The sequence below is a fragment of the Lipotes vexillifer genome, unplaced genomic scaffold, assembly GCF_000442215.2.
Source record: "Lipotes vexillifer unplaced genomic scaffold, Lipotes_vexillifer_v1.1 scaffold388, whole genome shotgun sequence".
Lineage (NCBI taxonomy): Eukaryota > Metazoa > Chordata > Mammalia > Artiodactyla > Lipotidae > Lipotes > Lipotes vexillifer.
Window position 1 is genome coordinate 706,977 of NW_006773582.1, and position 13,247 is coordinate 720,223.

Consider the following 13,247-nt stretch of genomic DNA (forward strand, 5'->3'; position numbering starts at 1 on the left):
GGGAAAGAGACTGCTACTGTTTTATTCCAGTCCTGTCCTGCGGGGTTGCAGAACCTCAATGATTGAAAGAGCACAGTTTGAAAACTGCTCATCTACATCATCCCCACTATTTCATAGAGAAAGAAAACTGTGGCCCAGTGAGAGGGTCAGGGTTTGCCCACAGCCCTAAAAAGCGTCATTGTCAAAGCTGGAATAAGAACCCAGATATCTCAGCTACCTGGCCAGTATCTTTCCCCTTTACAGCAGAGATCGGCAAACTGTTTCTGTAAAGAGCCAGACAGTAAATATTTTACACTTTGTGGGCCTGATATTCTCTGACACAACTACTCAGCTCTGCATTATAGTGTGAAAGAGGCCAGAGACATACGTAAACAAGTGAGCCTGGCTGTGTGCCAACAAAACCTTATTTGTGGACATTGAAATTTAAATTTTATATAATTTGTATGTCACAAAATATTATTCTTTTGATTTTTTTTTTTAGCCATTTGAAAGTATAAAAACCATTCTTAGCTCATGGAATTTCAAAAATTAGCCCACAAGCCATAGTTGGCTGAGACCCTGCCCTAGAACACTGTGATTCCAATGGCCCGATCATGGCCTTTTGCTGCTGGTCACCTGCAGTTGCCTTTTCTCTGTTTTCTTCCCTTGTATCACCACATTCTTCTGGTTCTGCTCCTACTCTATTGACTGCCCCTTCTCAAACACCTTAGCTCCTCTGAAGTAGGCATCTAGCCCAGTTCAGAGCCGTGCTGGAAGCACTCAATAAGCGATTGTGGAATGAATGAATGACTCCGATATCTATGTATTCACAATCCAGACCTCTTTCCTAAGGCCCGGATCACCTAGCCCAACATCTCCACTTCAAAGATGAGCAAACTAAGACTCAGGCCAAGGTCAAGCTGGTTGTCTTAGGACCATTAGAGTTCAGTGGTCATCCCACTGCGTGCCTGAGATTAGAGCAAACAGTCCTGCGGCCCCAGCCCTCCACCTCCGCACCCATCCCAGGTCAGCCAGCAGCCACGAGAGGCTAACGTACATGGTAAGGTTTCTCTCCCGTGTGGATTCGCAGGTGGCTCTTCAGAGTCTGAAGGTGCCGGAAACGGGTGCCACAGATTTCACAGGGATAGGGCTTCTCGCCAGTGTGGATGAGCACGTGGGCACGGAGGTGGGCCACCTGAGCAGAAGAGCAAAGAGCGAAGTGAGAGGCGCTGCCGGGGTGGGCTACAGACACCCCACAGCCTCTCAGCGGCACCCGGGGCTAGGGTCCTTCCCCACACCCTCTGCTCACCTGGACAAATCTGGCTCCGCACGTTTCGCACTTGTAGGGCTTCTCTCCGGAGTGAATTCGGGTGTGGGTTTTCAGGTTGGCTGGCCGGTTGAACTGGGCCCCGCAGATGTTACAGCGATAGGGTTTCTCACCTGTTACCGAGAGAAGGGGAAAAGGCAAGCCACACTCAGCAGAGGTCTCCACAGTCCCTGGGCCCTGGATTTCGAAGCGAGCTGCCCTTCCTGGGGCCACTTTGGCTTTCTTTCCCTTGGAAGATGTCAGAGAGAGGCGTCAGGGGTTGGCCACCCCCGCCTGCCAGCCCTCTCTTACACACGCACCAGCACACCTCGCCCACGACCAGGCTCAAGAAGCAGGTGGTGACGTGGAGGGAGGGAAACGACGCAGGGCGTGGGACAAGGAGGGAGCAAGGTTCCAAGAACCAGCCTTTTCATGGGTATTATCTAACTGTGGACGTGGACATGTCACTCTCCTTCTCTGGGCCTCAGTTTCCCTCTCTGGAACCCTAGGGGTGAGTTTAGATGACCTGGGAAGGCTCTTCTAGCTCTTCCCTCGGGTAAGACTGATTCAGTCATCAACCCACTCCCCAGAGAGACACAATCAGGCCGCTCTAGTTTCTCTCTTTGAGAACAAACATGCTTTTCCACTTGTGGCAACTACAGTTGGATTCCATTTGCAAGAGAGCTGGGGCCTGAGTTGGAGTAGCTGCTCAGACAGAGGAAACCAATAGAAGGGCCGAGCCTTCCTTCATGGAAAGTTTCTGGGATAATAGACCCATTTAAAATACCAGGAGAGAGTCAACTTTGGACAACAATCAGGTTATTAGACGCTACCTGGGAAAGGAATGTGAGTTGATAAGGAACAAGCCCTTAGAAGGAATCAAGAGGCCTTTAGCGTTTTTCTGATTTATAAAAGCCGAATGGACTTTGCCCCTCTCAGCCAAAGTTTCTTCCCCTGTACAGTGGGATTAACACTTCTGACCCCAGCAAAGGTGGAGAAGCAAGACAGAGCATATCAGAGGAAAGACAAAGGATGTGGGGAGTGGCTGGGTCACTAAGCAAAGATGTGGCGGGGCTAGGCCCGCACTCAGGCCAGGGCAGCACCTGCCCCCTGCCTCACCCCACCGGGCACCAAGGCCCTACACTGCTTTCTCGAGAATGCTCTCCCCATCCTGCCCCTGGGGGAACCCTGGTGAGCTTGGGGGGTGGGGGCAGGGTGTACAGGGCCATACCCGTGTGGACGGTCTTGTGGCTGGCGAGGTTGCCCTTGTAGCGAAAGGAGGCCTGGCAGCGGTCACACTTGTAGGGTTTGTCACTGTGGGTCTGCAGCGTATGCCTCTTGAGGGAGGCCTCCTCAGAAAAGCGGCAGTCACACTCATTGCAGAAGAAGGCCCCGTTCTCTGTCGGAGGGTGGGAGGGGGCACCAGCGTCAGCACCACAAGGAAGAGAGGTAGGGCTCCGAGGCCTCCCCCCTCCAGAGCTCCCCCCAGGGCCAAACTGAGCCCCCAGCGCCCTGTCTGCCCAGGGTTCACGGGAGCCCGGAGCAAAGGGCCTGTGCGGATTCTCTTTTTCTTAGCATTTAGAGTCTCGATCGTGGAGGAGAAAGGAGACAGATTTGAATATTAAGGTATAGGAGGGAAACTCAAACCCCCAGGTTCCCACGTGGCCTGCGCCAGCTTGAGGAAAGCTTGGCACTTCCTTCTCTCGAGAGCTCTGAGAACTGACTTTCCTTATCAGGTCATAGTTCTACTTACATTCGTACACAGAAGCCCTCGCGTAAGACAGCCTCTGTCTGTGTCTCTATCTCCAAAATCAGGATAATAAACCCCTGTCCTGCCTACCTTGCAGGAGCACGTTGTATAACATAAAGCATCACAGGAATGTAAGATATGAATCAAAGTCAAAGATACTTTGAGGTCATCAAAGGAGGAATTAATGATGACCATGGTCACCCTTGCACCTATCTGGACGTCATGTCTCCCAAACAGTTTGAGATAGGGAGACCAAAGATGATGGTGGAAGTAGAAACAGAGGCCCAGAGAGAAGGAACTGGAGTGTAGAGCAAAGGCAAATGGCCACGGGGCCAGGAGGGGACAGTCCCTGCTCTCCCAACTGTCGGTCCGTGACCCTGTGCCAAGCCTCTGAGTGTAAATAACTAACTTTTTCTTTTGTTTTAACAACTTGGAAATGACACATCATGGTGGTTTACCCCAGAAGAGGCATCACTGGGCTATCCTGCTACAGACAGAGCTGGAGGAAGAGGTAAAAACTGGGGAGGCCAGTCACACACTATCCAGAAACGTCAATTAATAATCAGTTCAACCAATCGAATTCAGCTGACAATAACTGAGTGCCTACTCTGTGCTAGACTCACTAGGTCCGATGGGAAATGCATGCATGAATAAGGCCGGATGCTTCTCCTTCTGGAACGTACAGCCTAGCAGGGTGAACCAACATGCACACCAATCAGTTTGGGTCCAGAGGGCCTGAGAAGGCTCCGGGAGCTACTTAGAGCCAGCCCCACAGCCAACTTTGCTGGAAGGAAGCTGAAAGGGCTGTGTGGTCCTTCAGTCGTCCCCCAGATTAACTCAAATTCCCCAACCCTTGCTTTGGTCAACCTAGTTCCCTATGAGGTCAAGAGTGGGACTATGGGTTGCTGATTTAAATGCCAATGGACTTCCAACCAGGGGCGTCTCCCAATCAATGACAACAGCTAAATAAAATGGAAACACAAGGCCTGTGGAGCAGAGGCAGAGGCCAGGGGAGGGAGGGGAAGGAACTCACCACAGCTGGAATCTGAGTACTCAGACTGGGTCTCTCCCAGCTCCTCGGGGAACGTGGGAGCAGTGGCGTGGAGGCACATCTCTGCGTGCTGTGGGGACTGAGAGCCACAGGACGTGCACTTGGGGGCGTGCAGGTAGAGCGGAGAGTGGCTCTCACTGCTGCTGCGTGGGGAGCCGGTCAGTGACCTGTGGCGGGGAGGAAAGGGCCTCAGCAGCTGGAGCAGGGCAGAGTGCTCTGCCTGGCATTTTTGCATCCCCTCTTCCCTGTGCTCAGGGCAGCCCAGAGGCCATTTGGAATACGGAGCCACAGAGTTATTTATCCCCAAGCCTACCTCCAAATAGCAGACACATCGAGATCACTGATGGGAGCCACACTGAGCCCAAACTCCACTCCCGGGCCCAGTTTCCTCCCCTCAGTGCTACAGTCCACAGCCTCCCTTGGTCCAAGGCAAGTAAGAAGACTCCCCCCTGCCACAGAGATTGCAGGAGCTTGGGATTCTTAGAATGCTCATCTACCACGGAGGGGAATTCTCTCTCTCTGTGAAAATATACCGAAGTTTAAGGTCCTTCCTCACTTAGGCCAATTCAATCAATAGGCCTTGGCCCATACCTCCAATGTGCTCAGCATTTCAGGCAAGAGCAGAACACAGCGCCCTGCATCCATGAGAAGTGAGCCCAGAACCCTGCCCAGGTAAGCCCCGACCCCAGGTCCGGACTGCCTCTGAAATCACCTGTTGACGATGTTATTGAGCCTGCTGGCCTGTGGGATGGTGGAGTCCTCCCCATTGGTGCTGAGCTTAGTTGGGGACTGGAGGTCCAGGGTTTCGGGCTCCATGGGCGGCTGGCAGGCCGCAGGGGCGGTGTAGGCCCGAGGGGAAAGGCGGCCCAGCTCGGCCTGCTCGGGCCCCTCTGCTTTGGCATTCTGGTTGAGGCTGTTGAGCACGATGAACTTGTACTTCTTCCAGTTGCAGGCTTTGGGGTCAGTGGGGCTTTTGGCCGGAGGGGACCCGGAGGCCTGGAGGATGCAGGCGTTCTTGCTGCTGCAGGACTCCGTGGGTGAGTTGGGTTGGCAGTCGGACTTCTGGGGGCTCTGCGGGCTAACCAGACCCTTCCGGTTCAGGGGTGCATTGGGCGGCTCGAAATGCAGGGCAATCTCATCCTCCGACGAGGGCCTCTCTTCCTCTTTGCCGGCCTTGTCACAGGCAAAGTATGGGGCGCTCCGGGCCGAGGGGGCAGCAGGCTTGGGGCCCTCGGCCACACTGTAGTGCATATCACTCCGTGCCTCCTCCACGGCTGCCTCCTTGGGTGAGTACACGTTGTTGTGGCCCACAGTGGGGGATAGCTCCATGGCCGGCCGACTGTACTCACTGGGGACTGGCCTGGCACTGTCGCAGGGGAGGGTCCGCTCCTTGGGGAAGGGGTTGGCCACAGGCATCCGGGCATCCCGCAGCTCCTCGTCGGAGAAGAGGAAGCTGCTGACCGGAAGGTGGCCATACATGGGGTATGAGGCTGGCGGCGTGGACAGGCCATTGTACAGGCTGGGGGCGAAGGCTCTGCTCTCACACCCAGGGGCGTTCCTCAGGGGCAGGCTGTTCTCCACCACCTCCCGGCCCCGATAGGCCATGATGTCTTGGGGCATCAGCATCCGGCTGTTCAGGAAGTCTTCGCGGGGAGGCTTAATGGCAGGGACCATCTCTGCTTCACTGCAGGAGCAAAAAGAGAGAAGACCCCGGCCTCCAAATCAGAACCTTCCAAGTGACACTGGTCTATGAAACCACATTTGCACTTGAGTCAGTCAGACCTGGGCGATGTGGCCCTGGAGTAGGGAAACACTTGCAGTTACAAGGTAGTTCCGCTAAAAGTCTAGCAATCTAGCCCACAGCTGGGGAAACAAAGCCCAGAGAAGGGAAGTGAGTTACCCACACAATCAGTGCCTCTTTAGACGTGATTTTGTATGTTTAAGTCCCATATGTATACATATGCATGAATCTATAATTATTCAAATGTTATAGAATATAAAGCTGTCAGAGTCCTTATCTCGTTTCATCCTTACGGAAGGGATGTAGATCAGGAATTACTGTCTCCGTTTTACACACCTGGAAACTGTGTGTAAAACACATAGCTTCAGGGAGGGAAGAACTTATACGATGTTGGTGCCACATGTTTGGAGGGTCATTGTTATACTGGTGCCCTGTGAAGAAGGGACTCGCTCTATATACTGCCTGGAGCCGTGGGGAAGTTTACTTTGGAGAACAGGCAGCACGTGCCAGCGTAGGAAGCCCTGGCCCTGCAGCAGCCAGACCTGGTTTCCAGTCCCTGCTGTGCCACTTAGCAGCTCTGTGACCTGGAGCAAGTTACTGAACGCTCCAAGCGCAAGGCCTGACCCAGAGAAAGCATTCATAATGATGATCTTGCCACCATTATCACCCACAGGAGACAAACAGCTCAAGCTGCGTATACTTGAAGGGACGTTATGTGGGTGAAAAATAGGCCAGCTCAGTCTGATCACAGTTAACAGAGCTAGAACCAAGGAGTGAAGGTGAAGGGAGCCAGATTTCAACTCGCTGTAAAGAAGAGCTTTCAAACTATCCAAGGGAGAACTGCATGGCTCTGGGAACACTGAGTTCCTGGCTCCTGGAGATGTTCAAACAGAGGCCGCAAACCTTTCTGTCTGAGAAGGGATGCAGTTACCCTGGAGTAGCTGAATCAAACGGTTCTATAGCAGTCAAGGCCCAAGTCTCTGTTCCACTTAGCAAAGCTCTTCCCTTCTTTGGCTCTCAGGTTCCTTATGTTTCCGTGATAGTCATGTCTTACCAGCCCTCAGGTAGGGGGCTAGACCCAGTGAACCCTATTTAATTCAATAAATGTTCTCTCTAGTAGGAGCAGGGTGACATAAAAGATGAGTAAAGCAGCCCACAGTCTGGTGGGGGAACTAAGGGGCATATGTAAATAGTTACAGTGGAAGCCTAAAGGAGAACTAAAACATGTATGCAAATAGTGAAAACAGAGGCAAAGTCTAAAAGACAGGCAAAAGGCTTTCAGACACAGCTGAAGAGCTGAGGAAAGAGCAAAGTGGTAACTGCACAAACATCTATGAAGAAGCTGGCATCCAGGCGTGGTCTTGCAGGATGGGTGGGAGGAAAGGGTCTATCAAGTGAATGGAAGGAAGCAAGAAGTGGGGATGCACACGGCATATCTAGGTAGCAGGAGTGTGCAAAAGCAGTGGAAAGGTAGGTTGTGGCGTATCACAGAGGATTATTTCTTCTGTGTGCAAGCATTATCAATTGTTTCTGACCCTGTCTGATCCCTTCCATCTCCGAGGCTTCCACCTAGGCAGCAGCTCACCTGGCCTTGATGAACTTCCGGCAAGTGTCCACAACATGCTCCATCTGCAGGTACATAGCTGTGGCCATCACGGCCATGATGTTGCCCTCCCGCAGATTGAGCCGAGATGTGTACATGAAGTCCAGGAGGATGCAGAACCCCTCCGGGTTGATCTCAGGATCCAGGTTGATCACACTGAGGTTGCATTTCAGCTGGTCTGTGAAGATGCTGTAGAACAGGCCACTGTAAGACAAAGAAATGTCTCACTATAACAGACACACAGAAACTGTTATCAATCACAGTCACCACAGACGCCCAGCCCCTCTCCCCTGGACCTAGCTCCAGAGCTTCCATGGCAATTAATAATAGCTGCCATTTATGGAGAATTTACTAAATTCCAGAGAGTCATTACACACTTTACATACACTATCCCGTGCTCCTCATAACCTTGCAAGGTAGATTCTATCCTTCTCTCCCTTTACACACGGGGGAACTAAGACCAAAGAGGTCAAGTGAGGGCTTCCCTGGTGGCGCGGTGGTTGAGAGTCCGCCTGCCGATGCAGGGGACACGGGTTCGTGCCCTGGTCCGGGAAGATCCCACATGCCGCAGAGCGGCTGGGCCCGTGAGCCATGGCTTCTGGGCCTGCACGTCCGGAGCCTGGGCTCCGCAACGGGAGAGGCCACAGCAGTGAGAGGCCCGTGTACCGCAAAAAAAAAAAAAAAAAAAAAAAAAAAGAGGTCAAGTGATTTTCACAAAGTCACAGAACCTGTATTCTTTTGGTCTTAACTGCACAGCTTACCAGAACTAAATTTAGCACTCATTTGCAGTAACTATTTTGAGTCTATATCTTTGGGATAAGCATTTCTTTTCTTGTTCCATCACATTATCCTTATTTTTTAAATCTTATTGTATTTTTTTAGAAGCAAATTAGGTATTGATGACAAATAAAATGATGCCTCCATCAACAGTTTACTGATTTTCTAAAAGTCCACAGACTATCACAAGGTCAATGCTCCTAGGAGAGCCAAGTCAGTGTCAAGCCATGCCTCCAGGTACCATGAGGTCTGGTAGAGGAAAGAGCACTCAGTGAGAGGCCAGAATTCTGGACTATCATCTGGATTCTACTCCTTCTGAGCGTGTTGCCAGAAGTGAGCTAGACTTCACCCAGTAGTTAGCTAGGCAACCTTGGGTAAGAGACTTCACTTCTCTGCACCTTGGTTTCCTTCTCTGCAAAGCAGAAACACGAGTGTCTCCCTCACAGGCCTGTGGCAAGAATGAGAATGTGAAGGGGACAGATTGATGCCTGGCACGTAGTAAGCATTCGGTTAGCGTTACCTATTATTTTTCTCTCTATATAAACCTCTCCACTATTTAAAACAAAGGTGCTTGTTGTAGATGTTGAATAAGTCCTCTACTAGCAATCAAGATCCCTGGCTCTACATCAGTTCGCCTATGAATGTCTTCATTTTATCATCTATGAAATGGAGCTAATCGTGCCATCCGTAACACAGGCCACTATGGAGATCCAGGGAGGTGCTGTGACATAAATTGCTCTGAACACTTGAAATACTTGTCAAGTATGAACAATTAGCCAGCTCACTTTCACCAACTTACATATGCTCGGAAACACCCATAGAAATATAGTCATGGTATAAATAAATACAGTCATAGAAAAAAAAGAGCAAAAGATCTCAAATTAACTTGCTTAAAATATTTTAAAACTCGCTTTCATTTTTCATTTTTTCACTGGTTCACTGAAGTTAGTCTCCATCTTTGCCCAAAACACATCTCTTCCAGAGACAGTATATGATTTCTTCTCCCTCTATCCCCACAGAATGGAAACTCTTTCTTTTCTAAAAGTGTGTTCATTAGCTTGCTTCCTGGGAACCCACTCGGCCAGGCCATGTGCTGGAGATCTGGAGAAAAATGAGATGTGATCCCAAACACAGCCAGACGCCTCCATGCTCCACACTGGCAGCCGGCACCATCGCTCCCCTTATATCCATCGTCCACCTTCCTCTTCCAGACCCCTCACCTGCAGGCCATGAGGACTGTCTTATGGGCTCGGAACTGCTCCCGGCTCACCACTATGACAACATCCGTCAAGATGTCACGGCTCCGGAGGCGATTAAGGTTGAGAAGAACGTCACTGGCGTGGCGGGTGAACTGGATACAGCTGTCAGCCGGCGAGGCCATTTTTTTCTTCACCTGAAAGAAAAGGTCAGAATCTTGTTAGCCCTCCAGAACCTGTTTCCTTCTTACCAGGAGTGTGAGAGCAGGTGGCTTAGCCTACTCCCTTGTGTTTGCTTTTGAACAATTCATGGCCCATCTCTGGGCATTACTCTTCATGTCTGTACAATGAGCTAATAATCTTTAACCAACTTGTTAACAGAAAACCCTATTGGGGAAAGAGGAGGGAATGAATATTTGTTGAATGTTTTCTCCACATACCAAACACACTGCCAGCATTGACAGGCAGTGAGTGTGTGACAGGGGAGAGAAAGCATGCTTTGAAGGTTAGCGCATTGGCCATACCTTTTGCAGGCTGTGTGACTTGGAGCAAGTTGTTTTACGGTTTCTGGGCTTCAGTTTCCCAAAATGGGAGTAGTAATTCCTATGAGGTTGTAAAAGTTAGAGATACGTGCCTGGTCCACAGTAGATTCTCAAAAATCGTAGCTATTCTCAGCGGCCTCTCATTTCATTATCCCAGCCACCATCTGTCTCTCCCCTGCTGGGCTTCAGGATTGTCTGACTGTATCCTGAGCACCTAGTGCCTTGCTCGTGCATAGTAGGTGGCTAAATTAATGTGAACTGAGAAACGAGTAAGGGAATGAGTGATCGCACAAGAGTGTTAAGACAGTCGAATGCAGGGGCAAAGGGGTGGGGGCTGGGTGTGATGGACAGGCAATCGGCTCTCCTTTATCTCATCTAATGAAGAGTGGCACCATTCACAGAGACACATACATTGGCAAATTAAAAGAAAAGTTTGTCCACAAAATTGTAAAGCATATAATTCAATTTACTTACCCAATGCCTTGATTCACAGTCCAAAATTTTGCTTAAAACCTGCAGGGAAGATAAAAAGCAAACAGAAATTGATTTAATGAATGTAAGACTGTCCACTATAGTCTTATTTTAGGACACACATATTTAGTTTTACTTTGATAGCTGCAGCCTGCCAGCTGGTGCGGTTTTACCACAAGCTAGCAAACATTTTTTCCAGCTCGGCTCTTACGGAAACAACGGGCATCCAAAGCCATGCGATAATAATGTTTTTACCCTGAGTACTGGGAATACAATTTCATACATTAATTACATATACATAGACACATTTATTTCCTCTCTCAGAGTAAAAAATGTATGCCATCCAAAGGCCCTTGAGTTTATGGGAAAGAAAAAAATAATAAAAGTGATCCTTTCAATACTAATGAGAATGATCTTTCAGGGGCCTAAAAACTCTGGATGCTTTTCAAAACCTGCTAAAATATTATCTTTCAAGGCCTAGAATGACTCCACAAGGCCAACAGGGTCGACATCTTTATCCCTATTTCACTGATGACAAAACTGAGACTTGGGTTCAAGTGGCTTGCTCAGGACAAACAGCTAGGCAGTATTTCCTGACTAGCTGAAACACTTAAGACAGAATAAGGAATCTGCAGAATACAGCCTGAGATGGTATATCTACTCTTCTCTCCTTTTTTGAAATTTCCCCTCCCATCCGTCTTGGGCCTAAGACCAGATACAGGTCTACAAACTTCCGAGTTTGTGCTTCCCCCTGCTGGTGAAAGATTTAACTGTGAGGTTTAGCTGAGAACCGGCCAGGAAGCGCTTAGGAAATATGGACCCTCTCCAAATTGGTTTCTCTAAAACAAAATAATTTAAAGCATAGGTGAAAGACTCTCATTTATGATGACATGTGGGCTGCAAAACAAAACAATATTTGAACCCCCCCCCCCATGCCCGACTTTTTTTTTAAAGTGTAGCCCTTTAGAGTTATCTTCTGGGTAAAGGGGCCCGAGGCCAGGGAGGTCATATTGGGCCACGTAAACGGTGAGTGACCTGGCCCTAGCTCTTCTGGCTTAAATTCCTGTTCCCTTTCCAAATCAGCCTACGTGCTGTAGAACATGCAAGACAGCACCCTGATGTGGGTGAATCTCATTTTTAAGTTCCTTCCCTCACACAAGCACTTTGCCCCCATTCCAGGCTGCTGAGTCTTACCAAATGAGCACTCTAAAATGAGAGGTTTCCTTGAGTCTGTAACCAAACACTCTGACATTTCTCTGTGGTCCCAAGTGCCAGTCACTCAATCTCATCGGCTTCAAGGTTAATGTGTGCATGTGAGTGAGTGGGGATGGGGGACGGAAATGGGGGAAGGGAGAGGATAGAAAAAGACAAAAGAACCTATTTATTTCCTCCTCTCCCCATTCTAACTCAAGATGGGCAAAGAGAGATACACTGAATGGGTCCTAACCAAAGTCCAATGATGGTCTCCTTGGAAAACGAATGCTGAAGACACATGTGAGGTTTATTTATAAACCTTCCCCTCTTCCCCCGTGGAAGAGATCCCTCAACCCTTCTGGAATACCTAAGGCTGCCCTGGAACAAGCTTCAAACACCATCTTGCCTGTGGATTTCCAGTCACAGACTTTTGGAACCACAGGAAGCCCAGATTTGCCATTTCACCTTGACAAGTGGCAATGACTCACTCCAGATGCGGAATGAAACAAACAAACAAAACAATTCCCCTGGGCCCACTGTCAGCCAGGCCCTAGGCTGGGCACTTTCCACTGTAAACCTCTCGGCCTGGCTTGACCAAAAACAAGGCACATACACTAAGGCCCCCGTCCTTATTAAGTCCACTCCTTTCTCAGCTAGCTTTGTCTTCGGAGCCCCACAACTAGTGAGTATGTGGGTTACAGTGGGTGTGGGCAGCGCTGCCGCCCTCTAGATGCTGCAGGTGTGGGAGCACTACAGCGTCTGGTTTGGTTTTCGGGACCACTCAGCTCTTTCCCATCCATTATTGTGGCTGATAACAATAACAGCCCCCATTTACTCGGACGCCACTGAGGCTCCAGGGAATGTCTTGCCCAAGATCTCAGAACTAATTCCAAGCAAAGCCCGGGACAAACCCCGTCTCCTAGCTTCGGCCATCCCACCAATGCCAAACGCAAGACTCATTCCACAGAAACAACCAAGAGAGCAGAGCTGTCAAGGAGAAACTGACATCTGCAAGGGCCCAGACGTGGGCTCTCCCCACCCCAGCCAGCCCCAGTCGCGGAAACCACCAAGTGAGAGTTAAACATGGCCTTTTTCACCCCACACACTTTCCCTTTGGCGATTTCCCTGTGTATTTTCAATGAGGCACCTTGAGAAGGCAGATCCTTTAAAGGGTTTGAAGAAGAAAAAAAGAGGGAACTCCCCCTCCAAAAAAACCCAAAAAGTCAAAGAGAAAGAAGACAGCAGAAAGGAGAGGGAGAGAGACAAGAGGTGAGGAGAGCAAAGCCAGCCAATATGAAAGACCCCAGCCTTTCCCTCCCGCCTCCAGAGGCAGCCCCCGTCTCTTGCTCACACACAAGGGCAAAAATCGAGCCGTGCGGCCAGGGCAAGCCCGCGCAGATCCGCAGATTTGCCCACCCCCATCACACCGTACCTGTCTGCCAGGGACCGCCCACCCCCGGGCGTGCTGCCCGCACCGCGGCCCGTCCACCTCGAAGCCCCCGCAGGCGCGGCGGAGGCCCGGCCCAGTACCCCGGTGGCAGCCCTTAATTTGGTTACATTCAAAAAAACCTTTTCGTGCACCTCGGTAACGAACATATGTGTGCCTTTTTTCTTTCCTTTTTTTTTTTTTTTTTTTT

The 13,247-nt window shown here is 50.1% G+C and overlaps 1 protein-coding gene across 5 annotated transcripts in view; it reads right to left on the reverse strand.

Annotated features, from left to right (window-relative positions):
- The window catches only part of BCL6 (BCL6 transcription repressor), a 25,019-nt gene that overhangs the window by 3,134 nt on the left and 8,638 nt on the right, over nt 1-13,247 (reverse strand). Inside the window, exons 1-9 of one of the 5 annotated variants that reach the window (XM_007448429.1) lie at nt 11,611-11,645; nt 10,420-10,458; nt 9,428-9,600; nt 7,413-7,634; nt 4,799-5,770; nt 4,069-4,253; nt 2,517-2,684; nt 1,289-1,419; nt 1,037-1,174 (exon numbers count right to left, since the gene is read on the reverse strand). In XM_007448429.1, the coding sequence (XP_007448491.1) occupies nt 1,037-1,174; nt 1,289-1,419; nt 2,517-2,684; nt 4,069-4,253; nt 4,799-5,770; nt 7,413-7,634; nt 9,428-9,588 (1,977 nt within the window). In that variant the 5' untranslated portion in view covers nt 9,589-9,600; nt 10,420-10,458; nt 11,611-11,645. Of the gene's footprint in view, nt 1-1,036; nt 1,175-1,288; nt 1,420-2,516; nt 2,685-4,068; nt 4,254-4,798; nt 5,771-7,412; nt 7,635-9,427; nt 9,601-10,415; nt 10,459-11,610; nt 12,017-13,191; nt 13,207-13,247 lie in introns of those variants that run through there. The other 4 variants (XM_007448430.1, XM_007448427.1, XM_007448428.1 and 1 more) reach the window with 4 other exon arrangements.